At 35.4% G+C, this 17,569-nt stretch overlaps 1 protein-coding gene across 2 annotated transcripts in view; it reads right to left on the reverse strand.

The window, feature by feature from the left end:
- LOC149958488 (ATP-binding cassette sub-family C member 1-like) overlaps positions 1-17,569 on the reverse strand; it is a 129,861-nt gene that overhangs the window by 85,911 nt on the left and 26,381 nt on the right. The window contains exons 5-8 of one of the 2 annotated variants that reach the window (XM_090165893.1): positions 8,971-9,111; positions 8,226-8,287; positions 7,625-7,765; positions 4,118-4,267 (exon numbers count right to left, since the gene is read on the reverse strand). The exons of the other annotated variant lie outside the window; for it this stretch is intronic. Coding sequence (XP_090022019.1) covers positions 4,118-4,267; positions 7,625-7,765; positions 8,226-8,287; positions 8,971-9,111 — 494 coding nt within the window. The remainder of the gene's footprint in view (positions 1-4,117; positions 4,268-7,624; positions 7,766-8,225; positions 8,288-8,970; positions 9,112-17,569) is intronic. 2 annotated transcript variants of the gene reach the window in all.

Genomic DNA, 17,569 nt, shown 5'->3' on the forward strand with positions numbered 1-17,569 from the left:
CTTTCCTTGACTGACAATTCGGTCGCTCTTTCGTTGCCCGACAATCCGGTTGCTCTTTCGTCGCCCTGCCATTCGGTCGCTCTTTCGTCTCCGACCATTCGGTCGCTCTTTCGTCGCCCTGCCATACGGTTGCTCTTTCCTTGACTGACCATTCGGTCGCTCTTTCGTCTCCGACCATAGGGTTGCTCTTTCCTTGACTGACCATTCAGTCGGTCTTTCGTCACCCGACCACCCGGTTGCTCTTTCCTTGACCGGCCATTCGGTCGCTCTTTCGTCGCCCTGCCATTCGGTCGCTCTTTCGTCACCCGACCATCCGGTTGCTCTTTCGTTACCTGACCATCCGGTTGCTCTTTCCTTGACCGGCCATACGGTTGCTCTTTTCTTGACTGACCATTCGGTCGCTCTTTCGTCGCCCTGCCAAACGGTTGCTCTTTCCTTGACTGACAATTCGGTCGCTCTTTCGTCGCCTGACAATCCGGTTGCTCTTTCGTCACCCGACCATCTGGTCGCTCTTACGTCGCCTTGTCATTCGGTTTCTCTTTCATCACCGGCCAATTGGTTGCTCTTTCGTCGCCCTGCCATTCAGAAGTTCTTTTTTCTCTTGACATAAAAGTTGTTATTAAGTTAAGCAACTTTAAGTCTTCCGATCATCTGTTCGTTGTTTATTTGTTTGTTTTTCATTGGCAAAGCAATGATTTCTCTTAAATTGAACAGTTATTGATCTCATAAAAATTTATTTTAATATCAATCTATGAGCTACCGATTTTGCGGTAAGTGTAGAAAAATCTTAAAATATCCAACAACAATTTCGATTTGGGCCCATAAAACAACTGGTAAACAGTGTTTAAAAGAACTTTATTACCGTATTTTTTCTAATTACTTACGTTACTAAGGACTACCCAATGCAAATGAACAAATCGCTATTATTTTTGCTAACTATTAATTGATTAAATAAAATAAAATTAAATAAATTAACATTTAATTTGATCTCATTTTTGACAAATGTATGTAAATATATATTTATTCATTTGAAAGTTTGATAATATTTCAAATTTCATTCAAACTAGTTCAATGATAATGTTAGGTTCACAAAAAGGTTTTGAAGTTATTTATTGATAAAATCCCAAAATATTTTCGCTGGTCAAAATACAAGTTTTGGGTATTGAAACTGTACTTTATATTGCTGTATAAGTGTTTCTCGAAATTGTTCAGCATTTTCACAAACCCTTTTCAATTAATCTCAGATTTTAATTAACGTTTTTAAAAATGTTAAAACGTGATAGTGGCTTGCAAATTAAAATAAATTGTACTAACTAAAACTAGAACTTTAAGTTCAAAACAATTTATAATGAATATATTACATGGTGATTGAATATTAACAAACTGCTATTATGAATATGCTTTTGACTTGGAATATATACCCGGATTTTTAAGAAACGCCATAGCGTTAAAGCAAATAAATGAACATAATAAATTCCATTGAAATTTTAAAACATACAGGTTCGAAAAGGTCAGACCAACACTTAATTTGATTAAATCTCAAAATTGTGTATCTAAAAACATGTTGACGGAATAGTTCGATATACGAAACTACAATGTTATGTAAATCGATGTTTAATAAGAAATGAGCAAGATGCGTTTTTATTTCACTAATAGTTATTAATTATCATCTAATTGGATAATGTATAATTAGTGATAAGACCAAAGTTTCAATAAGGGGACAACTCTTTAATGTCACAAAATTTGTGCTGCTCGGAACGTAGGCCTTTTGTAAATAACAACCTTCGGTTAGAGGAAACATCAGCGTAAATGCTGAATGTGTCTACCTTCTTCGTGTCGGAACGGTTCAAGCTGACTTTAGATTTCTTGGCGTACAGTTTGAAGCATTCGAAGAGCTATTCTGGTCACGGTGGTTTGAATTCTGTCCTTCAAGTCATTTAAATATAACAGTTTCGTCTCGTTAGCCACGCTCTTCACAATAATTCACATAGCCCGGTACGAAAAAATCGATTGCGGTAAGATCAGGAGATTCCATGACGTACCATCGACAACATTTTCATCGACAGAATCTTCCTCGACGCCACGTGATCGACATGACCATTTCATCGACAACCATTACATTGACCCCCTTTCAACGACCAGGCATTTTCATCGACGACCATTTAATCGAATCGACAGCAAGACAAATAAATATACATATATAAAATCAAAATTTATGGATTAAATATAATTATAAATGGTCCATTTAATCAAAACCACTCTTCAAAATATATAATATATAATTAGAAATCGCCCATTTAATGCTATTGAATATCAAAACGGTGGGCAAGTCATGATTAAATACCCATTTCAATTATTTTTTAATTTTAAAATCTGTATTTAGTTCATATTTATTTCGTATATTTTTGAATTTTATTTTTAATTTTTTTATTTATTTTATTAGTATTTGCTGTAGCGTTTCATGAATAAATACCCATTTCATTTATTTTTATTTTTTAAATCTGTATTTATTTAATATTTAATATTTTGTTAGTTTATTTTTATTAAATTTATGTCGATTAAATGGTCGTCGATGAAAATAGCTTGTCGTTAAAAGGGTTGTTGATGTAATGGTTATCGATCAAATGTCCATGTCAATCAAGTGGCGTCAATGAATAGTCCGTCAATGAAATGGGTGTCGATGAAGTGACCTACTACCGATCAGGAGACCTTGGCAGCTACGGAATAGGTTGGCCATTAAAGATCCAGCACTTAGGATATTGGTGGTTGAGCCATTCACGAACATTGACTACAAGCGGAAGCACTTTATGCAAAACATTTCCCAGGCAGTAGGCATACAATTCGATACGTCATCTTATTGAAAACGACCAATTATTTTTAAGCCAGTTACCTTTCCTGACGAGGCTACATTTCCAAGGGATGGTACTGTAAACCGTCACCATTAACATACTGGTCCCAGCACGAATCCCATTGGTTAAGGCATAATTACCTTCAAAAAGGATACAGGACAAATATTATGGTTGGAATTATTGGAAACAGAATTATTGGACCTTTTTTCTTCGATTAAGCTGGACTATCTGAGTGACGCCTTTAGTGACGCCATAGAATAATTAATATTTTCAGTGGTTAGATATTGAATTTTCATCGAATTTGATGAAGGTTTCATTTTTAATGAGATGACGTATGTTACGACAGAAGTCTTGCGATCTAAAAAACCTTCATCGTTTAATGCCTGATAGAGGTGGATGTGGTAGTGGTGATATTGGTGCCGATGTTAATTGGTAAGAAAAGTCGAATGGCTTACTTCCAACTCTTCAGCAACCTATCTACCGCTCGAGTGAGGATTAGCTTTAAAATGTGCTAGAACAAGTAGGTTGTCTTTTTTGCCAGTGCTTCGAACTGTATGCCTACTGCCTGGGAACCGTTCGGCATAAAGCATTGCCGCTTGTAGTCAATGTTCGTGAATAGCTCAATCACCAATATCCTAAGCGCTGGATTGGTAGAGACCAACCAATTCCGCAGCTGCCAAGGTCTCCTGATCTTACCCCACTCGATTTTTCCTACAGGGCTATGAGAAGGGCGAGGCTTACGAGACGGAAGTTTTGCATTTAGATGACTTGAAGGACAGAATTCAAACCGCCATTGCCAGAATAGCTTCTCGAATGCCTCAAACTGTACGCCCAGAAATGGAAAGTCGACTTGAACCGTGCCGACACGAAGATGGTAGACACATTCAGCATTTACGCTGATGTTTCCTCTAACCGAAGGTTGTTTATTTACGTAAGGCCAAGTTTCTAGAAACACATAGTTTGTAACATTAAAGCGTTGTCCCCTTATTGATTTTTACGTCCTATCTCTAATTACTCCTTATCCAATTAGATGCTTCTTAATAACTACTAATTAGAGAAATCAAAAGACGTCTTTCTTATTTCTAATTTTATACCATGTTACATAAGTCTGTAGTTTCGTATACCGCTTTATTCCGTCGCCAGTTTTGAGATACACAATTTTGAGATTTTTAGTCAAATAAAGTGTAAATCTTATCTTTTCCACCCTGTTTAATGTTAATAAATTTATATAATAAAATATTATGTAATATAATAAAACGAAAACCTACTTGATAATTAATGGTAAGATGAAAGAAAGAATGTTAGCGCATATTTGTACCAAAGCAGTAAATATCAACGATGGCCCATATGCTTTCAATAGAGCGCTTTCTATATTGAAAGTTGATGTATTATTTTTTAATTCTTCTGTTTCATTTGCACTGTTAAAATAAAAAGCATTATCAGTCAAGCAGTTTTTAAAATATATTATTACGTTTCAATGCATATATAAATTTGACTGTGACCAGTTACCGTAATATTAAACGCGTTATCATAATTAAGTTATTCTAAGTTCCATAGAAAAAGCAGCCAGAAGTTGTGCAATTGATTTATTTCCCTTTAGGTGTGTCACCATAGTCTGATCGCAACAGCGATTAGATCAGATGATACATACAGGGTCTTTTTTTTTGCTCGGAAAAGTGTTTTTTTTCAAAAACTATTTATAGTACCGATTTCAAATTTGGAAGGTCAATTCTCTATACCGGGGGACATCAGTTTGAGAAATTTGAGCGTTTTCGGTAATGTTTTTCACCAATTTTGAAAAATTATTTTTCGACCACTAGGTGCGAGATAAAAAATTTCTATTATAAAGTTGTAGGCCGTCATCGAAAACCCTTAAAAATTGTTCACTCGACGAAAAACAACTTATTTATCAGTGAAAATTCGAGCTTGAAAAATTTACAAGTTGGTGAAGCCAAATTACGATTGTTTGAAACGATAATTGAAAAGGGAACAAGTCTAATACAAACGTAGTAGAGTTTTCACACTTGAAAAAATGTACACGTTTGGTTTTTAAATGCAGATATTTTATTCACATAAATTTTTACAAAACATTTTCAATAATATCACCATTGGCTGCAACACAGGTTTGTGCGCGGACAATTAAGTTCTCAAACGCTTTCTCTACCATTTCTGGTGTGACGTCTCAGCAAGCACTGATTATTCGTCTAATGAGTTCCTCCCTAGTTTCAATGGGCGTGGCGTATACCTTTGCTTTAACGAATCCCCAGAGAAAATAATCCAGCGGTGTTAGGTCAGGTGACCTTGCTGGCCAATGCACTGGACCATTTCTCCCTATCCACCTTTCAGGAAACTCGTTGTTGAGGTGCTCAGTTACTTGCCGGGAAAAATGCGGAGGGGCGCCATCTTGCTGAAACCACAACTGACGTCTTTCAGCCAATGGAAGGTCGTCGATTGCGTCACTCAGTTCGTTCTGTAGAAAATGTAAATACCTTTGGCCGTTGAGGTTCGTCGGCAGGAAAAAGGGACCAATCAAACGGTTTCCAACAAGTCCAACCCAAACATTGACCCGTTCAAATTGAACCTGGTGATGATATTCAAAACCCCAATGTGGGTTGATGTCAGACCAAAGATGGCTGTTTTGATGATTAAAGGGCCCATCTCTAGAAAATGACGCTTCGTCGGAGAACAAAACATGGCGCAAAAATTGTCTATCTTCTTGGACAGCATTTAGTAACCAGTTGCTAAATTCATAACGTCTTTGATGGTCTCCGTCAATTAGTCCTTGGTGGAGCGTAGCTCTGTATGGGTGATAGCGATTCTTATGAAGAATTTTCCACACACGATTTGCAGAACAACCCAAATCAGCAACGGCGTTAGCGCAACTGTGACGAGGATATGCCACAAAGTACGCGAGTACATTGTTCTCGAAGTCTAAATCCGGTTGACCCAATCCGCGAAACCTAGGTTGCAAGTTACCAAATTGATTGAAATCGTGAATTGCTCGTCTTACTGTATTTACAGATGGTGCTCCATTTGGATGTCTTTCTGCGAAGATTTCAGTCACTCTTCTAAGGTTTTGCGCTGCTTCTCCATAGTAAATGGCAACTATCTCGGTACGCTCAGCTACTGAATAACGAGGCATAGTTCGAAATATTATCAAACACTGATAATAATCTCCCAAAGTTTTCCTTTAAATACCCAATGCATGTTTAGGATTGACCTATAGCCTCGTGTTTTTTAAATCCGGTCGTTTTTTTAACCAAAGTTTCAACTGGATTAGGTAATTCGGTTTCAATTATCGTTTCAAACAATCGTAATTTGGCTTCACCAACTTGTAAATTTTTCAAGCTCGAATTTTCACTGATAAAAAAATTGTTTTTCGTCGTGTGAACAATTTTTAAGGGTTTTCGATGACGGCCTACAACTTTATAATAGAAATTTTTTATCTCGCACCTAGTGGTCGAAAAATAATTTTTCAAAATTGGTGAAAAACATTACCGAAAACGCTCAAATTTCTCAAACTGATGTCCCCCGGTATAGAGAATTGACCTTCCAAATTTGAAATCGGTACTATAAATAGTGTTTGAAAAAAAACACTTTTCCGAGCAAAAAAAAAGACCCTGTATACCCAGGAATAGGCATGGCGTCCAGGGGATGAAATACTTTCAATTGGATGGGTTAGTCGTATAAACAGTGTTAAGCTAGGTTTAGTATACCCAAGGTTGATTTTGAATATGATGTTATAACTGTTTAATTTCAAGGGTTATTATATAATAAATTCACGATGATGATCCGAGGCACAAAGTGATTTCTTTGTAAGCAACACGCGAGACCGTCTTTTTTCACTTTCAGTCTGTAGTTGATATAGTTCCAAGATTATATGTGCTATAGAAAATGAGGTGAATTATCGTACGCGAAAAAAACATATGTCAAACGCATCAGTCTTTTAACATTTCAAAATCCTTTTGCGGCAATAACAACGACCGCGTGACTTTTTTAGTGGCAACTGTTTCAAATAATTTAATTATTTTTCAAATAAAATTAAATTGATGGAAAACAGCGGGTTATTTCGCTTTTTTGAACAAACAAGAGCACTTTGCTGTATCTTCGGATAAAAATTGTCTAGATTATATAGCCATAAGGTCTTGTAACATTGTAAACTTCTACTTCATGATTAAACAATAAAATAAAAATTTTATTACGTCACAAAGCTAGATTTTTGTTAAACTTCTAGAATTTTCTATCATCAATGCAAACAGGGCCGGATTAACCAATAGGCCGAATAGGCCTGGGCCTAGGACAGCAAGCCTACAAGGGGCACCAAGAGGGTTCGAAAAAAGTAAAAGTACAAAACTTTAATCATTTGCTTTCCACAAAATATTTTCCGGAGTTATTTTAGTAAATGCGTCCACCCCTATGAACCAAAAACGTTTGATTGTCACATTCTCTGACGGACTGCCGTCTAGCCCATGACGTCTGACGACATACTAAATCTGGCACCAAAATGAATTTTCCTTCCATTTCTCAATTATAAATTGAGGAAGCGCCTAACTCGCTTCGCTCGCTATTGAAAGGGGGGCACCAAAATTAACTTGGGCCTAGGGCCCCATTAAGTCTTAATCCGGCCCTGAATGCAAACCGTTACGGCAAAACGATGAGTAGTCCAGTTGTGATCGTCCAAAAAGTATTAATCTTAGATGTGCGTAAATATAAAGCATAAACAAGGAACACTTTTCCGAATGAAATAATGGGAAAATGACATTAGTTGCTCTTACTTTTTTGTTTCTTTGCAAATGAGCGAATGCTTGGACATATGTTTCTCCAGTTGAAAATTGGTGTTCTTCACCTTTAGATTTCGTTGCAATCTGGGTATGTCGGAGCTTTTAATTTCTCTTCTATATCCGATATATATTAAACTAAATGGAAAATAATAAATTACTACTAAAGGGTTTCGCAAAAGGCAATATCTCCTTTAATTTCAAAATAGAAAATTTTGATTGATGTGCGATAAAAAAGTATTTCATGAACTTCGCTGAATTAAACTATTTATTTTATGGTAGGGTTTAATGGAAACATTTTGTGCTTGCTATTTTAATTTAATCATTACCAAGTTAAGAAATACAATTTGTTTATCAATTTTTATTTCTACCTAAAGATATGACATTTTATATAGCAATTTGGAGTCCAACACTAGCGATGTTTTTAAAATTTGACCTCGCTGATATAGGTTAAAAACCTCGCTTTTCGGAATGTATAGAACTATATTTAAATTATCACTACCAGTGGTCATCTCAAGCTCCTCACAGAAGTTATAAGCCTGCGGTTGGTATAAGAAAGCCTACTAGGTCTCTGCTAACTCAAAAACGGCACACATACTTGCTCATCCATGAAAAAGTCAACTGTGAAATTAATGAAGCGTGCTCTTCGGGTGATTCAGTCTGTTCCAAATAAATGAACCATTTTAATGACCTTGCTTTATATAAATCATTAAAAAATACAAACAAAACACCACACACAAAACCTTAAATAGTTCAATCACGAAGGTTTACTTGAAGCATCTGTTTATCCAATTGAATATAAGGCGTGCATTACGGAAACTTATGCGTTTTCGAAATTTATGAAATCGCTTTGCCCTTTATATGGATCGAAACTCTAAGGGGATTCTCTATGGCGATTTTGGACTCTCGAGGCTTGGCCTACATCGGAAGGCTTGTTTTAAACATTCTGTTCAACTAAGAAATATAACTTACTTAGAAATGGAAAAAGGAACCTATGTCCTCTTAGGTGTGACACGCATTTAAGATTTATATACTCCCGTACCGTAAATAAATACATACCTATATATTTTTACACGGACTAGGCTTTATTAAAAAAATATCTATTAAATTCTGTTTATATAATTGGGATAAGAGATGTGTATTTTATAACCATAACTTAACATTTAATGTTCAATGAAGTTACTGTCAACGCTTAAGCCCACAAAGTCCAAAAGACAGATCGTAGAGATTTTTAATAAGAGAATCGCCACAATTTTCATACGTATTTGAAGTAATGCGATGGCAGGAGTTGGTAAATGGAAAACAGCACAACATAAATCTATTACGAAGATTATTATACCTACCTCATCAGGAAGAAAGTCGGTGTTTGGCGTTTTTTCGTATTTAGGTTTTGCATCTAACAATGAAGACAGAAAAAATAGCAACGCTACGGAAGAAACTTCGCCAATAATTAGTGAAAATGTTATAACATTCTCTATATGCCCCTAAAAATAAACCAAATTCCAAATTAGGTTAAAGTGTCATTTACTTGGATATACACGTAATAATTAAAAAATTAAATATCTTTTTATGAAATAAAAATCTATAAGAAATTTAATTACAGTTATGTTTCTTCTTGCTCTTTTAAAGTTAGTTACTTCTTTAAATATATTTAAAACATTTAATTTTGGGAAATATTATCAGATTTAGCAATATTTAAAGTTAATTGAAGTGTACCCAAACAATTAAAATGTATGAATGAGGTCATAATAATAACATTAATACTAATCAGCTAAGCTAATACCTCAGGAACCACTACGATTAGAGACAAAAAATTATCGTTAAATAACGAGAAAGGGGCCTTATCTCGTAGAATAACGAGAGCTCTGGACTCTCGTAAACGCGTTCAAAAGCGAAAAGGTTAATATTTTGGGAAAACGGCGGCGGAGTTTCTTCGAGTTAACGTGATGAACCAAGGTGTAAACAATATCCAAACAATTGTCTCGCTAAAAATAATGTATCGTGAGTAAACCAATACTATGAATTGACTGAAAAAAGATTTGTAGCACTACTAATCTAACATTAACGGTAAACCGCGTTTAATGTGCTACGCAGGTAAAAATTCGTTTAGACTTACTATTACCTAATAATAAAACGAAAAGAAGAACGAAGATAGAAGGATCTTTTCGTTTTGATATATTTAAAATGTCCCTTTTGGAGCAATTGTTTTATAAAGTAATCCTATTGCAGATCCTTGAAATCATATACTGTATTTGTTTCGGAAAAAACGACGAAATATTATCGACAAAGAACTGTCAAGTTTAGTCAAATAATTTTTTGTATTATGTGCTCCACTATAATAAAAATTATGTAAATTCCTAAAATAGAAATATTTATTTATTATTATAGTTATCATTTAAAGAAAATGGGGGACTGTCTTCCTTTTGACCTGATACCAAATGATAAAAAACCTCCAAATATCTTTAATGCCATGTTTAGTGAACCCCAAACTGCTTTTATGGGTAAAACATTAATCACCTTTGAAAAATATCAAAATTAAATTAAAATTTACCACCAAACTGATATTAGGAGAAAAACAAGCATAAAGATGTAGACAGCTCCGTTGGAAAAAAATAAAAACTTTGTTCAACTGACAATATTAAAGAAATAGTTTCTGTTGTGGGAAGTTTTTACATCTGAAAGCTAGAGAAAAGGTAATTTGAAATACCCATTATATTTATTTTAAAGGAGTAGATATACTACCGGTAAATGTTCTTATGTTTCAGGGTTATTATTTATTCGCTGATAGAGGGAAGATCACGAAAAAAAATATTTCATTGTCCTTTTCAGCCCGAACAGGAGAGCTGTGTATGGCCACCAGAATTTTATTCGTTTTGTTCAAATGACTCGAAAAGACGAGATAAAATTGCGCATTTTGTTCTTTATGGGCTTCCATTTCGTTGAGAATAATTTCAAAAAGCCCATTCATGATAATTTACTACACAAAGGTCATAACTATAGTAGCAATAGGTTCGGAGGTCACAGGTTATGTATGATGTTTTCAATGGCTTCTTTTATCACCAAATAATTTTTTATATGTATATTTATGTCAATCTGTTTTTGAGGGAATCTAGCGAAAGAGCAACATTAACAATAGTGCTTTTGAATTTTTCTTCTACCTTGGGCCCCGGCGTAATTGAGCTTTATCTACTAAAAAGTAGTATATTTAAACCGAGTCTTACTAAATATAATATAATTGCATTTACAATATATTGCATTGTAAATCTTGGTTTTTTGGCCATTGTTTTGTCATCAATATGGGAAGCTAAACTAAGTTTTGATTAAATAATTTCACCCTCTTCTTCCTAGAAATAATTAACCATTACTCTTTTTAGCCAAATTAAGAGTGGAGTACTAATATGTAGAAGGTACGTGGTTTAGTTTATATATATTTGAAAATTCAAATTTTATATTTGAAGTAAATGAAGTACAGTTTGATGTATTTGGTTCTTCATTGCTCTAGTATCAATGCGATTGTCAACACCTGCTATACCCAGAATCACAGTTTCACTAATCAGCTTCACCACCCTAACCTCAAGTGGTGATAGCTCATCCTAAGTGACTGGATCATCCCCAGTCAATTTTTTAGACCTAATATTTTTTAAAGCCTTATTTGGTTCTTAGTTGATTGAGGGGCTGTTCTCATCCTTCGCAATTTCGTCCGAAGCTTTCGTTACGTCTTCGTAGCTCTCATATTTTTTTCCTTTCCCCTTTTCCCAGTTAACTAACCCTGATCTTGTCTTTAGTCCTGCTACAAGAGGTGAAGAGCTTCTATTTCCCTACCACTGAATTTATTTTGTCATTGCTCACTTTCTTGCCCAGCTTTACTTTTATTTCCCACCATTGTAAATAAGTCAATGTAAAAATTATATAAAAAATATATAATGTAATGTAATGGAAAATATGAAATATAATATAAAATATAAAATAACAAATATCAAATTTAATATATAATATAAAAAAACATATATAATTGAAAACTCGCTTTACATCGAAAATGTTAAACATGTTTCGCTCTGAAAATCAACTGCCAACTGCTTTCGACCACGAAAAGTTGAAATAACGAGAGCGGGAAATGACGAAGTCTCTTTAAAATCTATCTGGAACCCGTTTTGCTAACCCTAGGCTAGGTCTTATTAAATCAGTCTCGTTAAAATCGAGACTTTTGAAAATGTCTCTGGAACGAGCCTTAAGTAACTATATAGTGACTTGTGAAGCCAGTTACCGGTGGCCGTGTGAAATTGCCTATGAGGGTGGTGGCAAGCCCCCAAGACTAACCGCATTATTTTATGCATTTTACCGTGTAAAGTTTTTAGTGCAGTTTGCCGAATTAAAATGAGCAGTTTTAAGGAAGTTAAAGCAAACATTTTTCAAAAAAATCGAAGCCCAGATATGCTTTAAAGCTAATAAGAATAATTATCATCAGCTAGGCAAATACCCAAGGCAAAAACACGAGAACCACCAATGGTCTAGAGAGTGAGGAGTAAAAACGCGAACAAGTAAAGAGACCAAGAAGTGGGGGAGAAAACTAAGCTTTATTGGGGGAAAATATGCGGTACTTCGGCCGATAGGCCTTCAATTCGAAAAACTTTATTAGGACTAAATACCCAAGGCACCACCTTAGGCCCAAGTAATGGAGCTACTCTAAATGCCTTTATCCTAGGAGGCTGGGTTACAATGTGTAGGTGACATACCATTCTTCCCACGCGAGACAACAGCTCCCTTCACTTACTATTAATCTCAGACAGTTTTTATGGAAAGAGCAAAACCAAAGAGCTCGGTGGAAAACCTCTCTTACCAGCAGGGAGAGAACTTACAAACTCAAAGCAGAAGTAGTGGTTATTGTAATGTTTGGTGGTGGTGATTAACAACCCCAATTAGCAATTAATAATAAACTTTACAATTGCTGAATACAATTCAATAACATCCTGCCACTAACCAACGTATCTATCTAATAAAATACTCGCACGTGAGACTTAGCGGGCGGTACATTTTACATTATGAAAATAGTATAAACACGACATTTCCCTTTTCTTTAAGAAAATTTCTTCAGGTAAGGTACTAAATATTTATCACATAACAAAACCCTTTAAAATTTAACGATACAATTAAATAGTCTTTCATTGACGAGTCTGTGGAGTTACAGCAAGACATGGAATACAGGATCGGACTAATTGATCGACTCGAACATCCATATTTGGAAACCAAACTTTGGTTCGCGAAAGTTGCTCAGTTTTCACTAGGCCTAAGTGACATTCATGGGCTATTGCGATCACTTTGTCCTGTAGAGACGTAGGAACGTAAAATCGGTGCTCACGTACCAGAATTCCATCCATGACGGAAAGTTCATAATTGAAGTTTTCAAATCGTTGGAGAATATCTCTGCTTATGCTGGAGTCTGGAAGTTGCCTACGATTTGTTTGAAGACACTTAACTACTGATTTGACAATCTTTTCATTTACCGAAGCTTCCTTAACTTCTTCATAAGTAACTGCTTTTGGTATAGCATAGTGCACGATCATATTGACATGACTCTCAGTTTGCCGGAGATAAGCAACGCAGACGTTCGGTGATTTTATTCGGATGTCTGAATAGATAATCAGCTGGGTTCCATTTTCCAGGCTGATATACAAGCTTTAGGTCATATGGTGCTAATCGAAGGTTCCATCTCTCGATGCGAGCAGAGGTTTTCGCCTTCGGGTTTCTGAGCAAGGTTAATAGTGGAAGGTGATCAGTTACCACTGTAAACTAAGATCCATAAATATAAAGGTGAAAATGTTCACAACTACAAACTACTCTTCAGCTTCACTTTCAGTCTGAGAATAGCGAGTTAAAGCTTAACTGGCAAATGAGATAATCTCGATTTTGTCATTGGAGCCCTTTGAGTCAAAAATGCACCAAGTCCAGTAGGGCTGGAATCTACGTAGTTAATTGTAGTTATAGACGGATTAAAGTGAGATAGAAGGTGAGATTTTAGCGTTTGAAGAGCTGATTCATGATCCTTTCTTGGTTAAACTCCTCAATGGTAACATGAGGTCAAATTTTTTATGAAACGCGAACAATACGTAGACAGACCCAAAAAAACGTCTAATCTGATCAAGAGTGTTTGGTTGTTCGATGTTTTGCAATGCTTTGATTTTTGTTTGGTTAACAGATAGACCTGCTTTTCCAAACACATGTCCGAAAAACTTTAATTTCAGAACTTGTGTAAGGCTGTATTGTGGTCCACCATATCCTCTCCGAAGACTAAAATGTAGTCAGAAATATTAAGCGCATTCGAAATATCTTGTATAATTCAATTGATGGTGTGGTGAAAAATCTCAGCTGCTGAACTAATTCCAAAACTATGTAGCTTATATTGATAGAGACCTCGATGAGTGCTGAAGGTCGTAATTGCTCTTGACGATTCGTTCAGCTCAAGCTGGTGATATCCTTTATTAAGGTCTCGTTTCGAAAAAACGGTAGCTCCATTGAGCTTCTGAATTACGTAGATATAACGTGACGGATTCTAATTATAGCAGTGTTGGGAATTCTCATGTCTACACATAAACGAATTTTCTTCATTTCGTCAGTTAAAAGAACATCTTCAGGATTGATTATTGTATCATGTGAAGTTGAAATGTCCCGATAAGTAATTTTTCTTTATTATCTCCGATGAAAACATCCAGTAGGGGTAATTTACTAGATAGTTGATCAGAACAATGTGAGATGGTAATAAACAACTCAGACTCGTCATCCTTTACTGATGTATGAGCAGATTTAATAGCGTTGATTCGACCCTTTGATCGTGAAGTACCAGAGTGATTATTCGGTAATGATGGTTTATTATTATTGAAAGGCAAGGAAGTACTTGAACGGGAAACGTTACTGAAATGATTTTGCTTTCCACAACGTCGACATGTTTTGCCTTTCTCTGGGCACGGAGAGTTAGATGGATGTGGGTACGTACCCGCACACAGGCCACAGGTTTTGCGTGAAACTGTAGAAGCTTGTCGGTTTATGTCACGGGAATGTTGTGATTGATGAAATCTACTTGGTTTGTTTCTTAGATGGTTGGCAAATCCTTGAGTTGGAGTTCCGTTATGAGTGATTTTCTAAATTCTGGTTGTCTGTTTTTCTGACATCTCCATTAGACGTGCCTTTTGAAGTAATTCATCCAGAGTTAAAGATTGATTTTCCAAAGCTTCGTAGCTTCTTAGATTTGCTGGTTTACACGATATGTCGTTTTAGCCTAGCTGATTATTATTATTATTATTATTATTATTATTATTATTATTATTATTATTCATTCTAAATCCAGATCCGTAAAAGCGCAAAACGTTGCTAACGCTCTTAAACGAACGTGATTGTCATCCACATATTCATAATCGGTTTGTGTAGATTCTCAAAATTTTAATAATTCAAAATCTTCATTTTTTTCCGGCGCAATATGTTTAGTTAAAAGAGCCTTGGCTTCTGTGTAGTTGGCGGTTGCTTTATTTCCTGGGAAAGCGTCAAAAATATCTTGAACTTTATCTCCAGCGCAATGTAGCAAAAGTGCTTTCTGGCGAACGACGTCTTTTATATAAGATGCTAATAAATAATTTTCGAACTTGTTAGTACATCTTGTCCATGCCGCATTCAAATTCGCTGAATCGGTGTGAACATCAAAAAGTAGATCAGATGGTAGATACAGCACCATTGTTTTTAAAACAGAAAAATGTCAAAATCGCGTGACGTTTTTTTAAAAAGCGGACGTGGCAAAAAAACTAAGCCTCGATTTGTTAATATTTGATTATTACGGTTGTATTTGATATGATTGTTTCCCCCGAAGATTCGAACACTGCTCCGTCGCCAATGTAATGTTTGGTGGTGGTGATTAACTACTCCAATTAGCAATTAATAATAGTAGTATTTTAAATGAGAGAACGATTTATGGGGCACCTAATAAGGCCCCGGGCACCGGGCCCCATAGAATTAACATGGGGCACTATTTGACGGTGTCTAGAAAAAAGTACCGGCTCAACATCGATGCGTTTGCCAACCGTAAATGTACCCCGAGAACGTTCTATGGGGCACCAGACACCGTGCCCCATTGAATTAACCTGGGGTATTATTTTAACGGTATCCCACGGGCACCATTCCGCATAGAATTAACATGGGGAATTATATTGATGGTATTTGATGCGTTCACCGGTCGTAATTGTACTGCGAGAGAGCTGTGAGTACCGTATCTCATAGAAAATACATGGAGACGAGGATTTGAATATTGATCGTAAATTGTTTAAACACGTATTGCGTGGATATACCCTTAATTTACAAAGCCTGCTTAATCCGCTGTTTCGAACGTGGTGGTATAATCCTAATTGTTTAAGGCGTGGTACAAAGTGCAACAAATGAAAGCCAGAATTTTCCTTTAAAATATCATTCTGAATTAGGATCCCAGAGTCCCTTGCAAATTGGAATTCGAATTCTAATACGATGTAAGTATGGATGTAGCTAGTTATATAAACGGTTTCTAAAAATTATAAAACGTTTGAGGGAATCGTTTCTTACATTTTATAAATTAAAGGTTGGAAGAAAATTCGTGTATTATTGAAGTCAACTTTATGAGGTCCAACGATGAGTACGTCGTTAAAGAACTAGCGTTCTTGGTTGTGGAAACTGGGGATAATGCGGTTTACTCATGTAAACCACCTTTTCCTTACAACGAGCTAAGCGTGAAAGACAGGAGACTGTGCGGTTGGTCCTCTAGACATATTTGTGGGATGCTTTGGGACGAGGGTCAACATGAACTGGACCAGTTGGATGGGATAGTTACCAACATAAAATCCAAAGTAGCAACCTTTTACACAAAGGGGTTGGAAAAAGAATTGTACCTTTTCGAACTTTTTGGAAAAAGATTGGTGAACGTCGAAGATTTAGGGTGCCCTAATTACCAAGAACTTTCCAATACCTGTCCAATAGTGTGTAAATATCATTCTAATAATTTAAATTGCGCATTGTTCAAAGCGCAGAAAATAAAATTATGGAATATGTAATATTGTCATGAAAATAAAATATTTTGATTCAAACCATTTTACCATTTCTTAACTCAATAACAATAATTTAATTCAAACGCCTGTAGGATAAGTTAGTTTAAGCATCGTCTAAATCAATATGATATAAGAATATTTAATTTTCTTTTTAATCTGCTTTTTTCAGCGTAGTTTTTATTTTCTTAAAATTTGATTTAACATTTTTTCTAATGACTGTAAATGGGAAAAATATGTAGTTTTGGAAGCTGAATAGTTTGAAGGTACTGTATTTTCCGATTTCATTATCCCTTTAAAAAAATTCACTTAACGACGAAAAAAATTATCATAACGGTGATTTTGAAACTTTGCTGGCTATAGAAGAAGTCACAAAGCAAACTCTTGGAGAAGAGTTTCAAAATTTATAATTTTGAAAATAAATAAATACAAAAAAACAATGTTTTTTCTTACATATAAAAGACATATTATATTTTAGTTCTGAATAGATGTACCACTGAATAGTAATGGATATGTCGGTGAACACGAATGAAAAAAATTCAAAATAATACTGGAAATATTGGTTAACGTTATCATATTACAAAATCTACAGTGGGATACATAGAGAGTTTTTATAAATAAAAATATCTCACATATATGAAGTTCAGGGTCTAACACATATCAGATTTTAGGCATGAAAGCGGAGGGTATAAAAGTTCGGGTCAGTCCTCCGCTCTTTACTAGTTGCGATAAACAGCTAGACCATACAAATGTTTCCGTGTACAGTATGCGCGAAACAGTTTTCTAAAAAGTCAATTTTAAATCGCCACGTACGAGAACAACACGAAAATGTGAAATACGTTTGTTCAACCTGTAACATTAGTTTTGCGCGAAGATACAAATTAATTCAACA

The sequence above is a fragment of the Leiobunum rupestre genome, chromosome 2, assembly GCF_980474605.1.
Source record: "Leiobunum rupestre chromosome 2, qqLeiRupe1.1.hap1, whole genome shotgun sequence".
Taxonomy (NCBI): domain Eukaryota; kingdom Metazoa; phylum Arthropoda; class Arachnida; order Opiliones; family Sclerosomatidae; genus Leiobunum; species Leiobunum rupestre.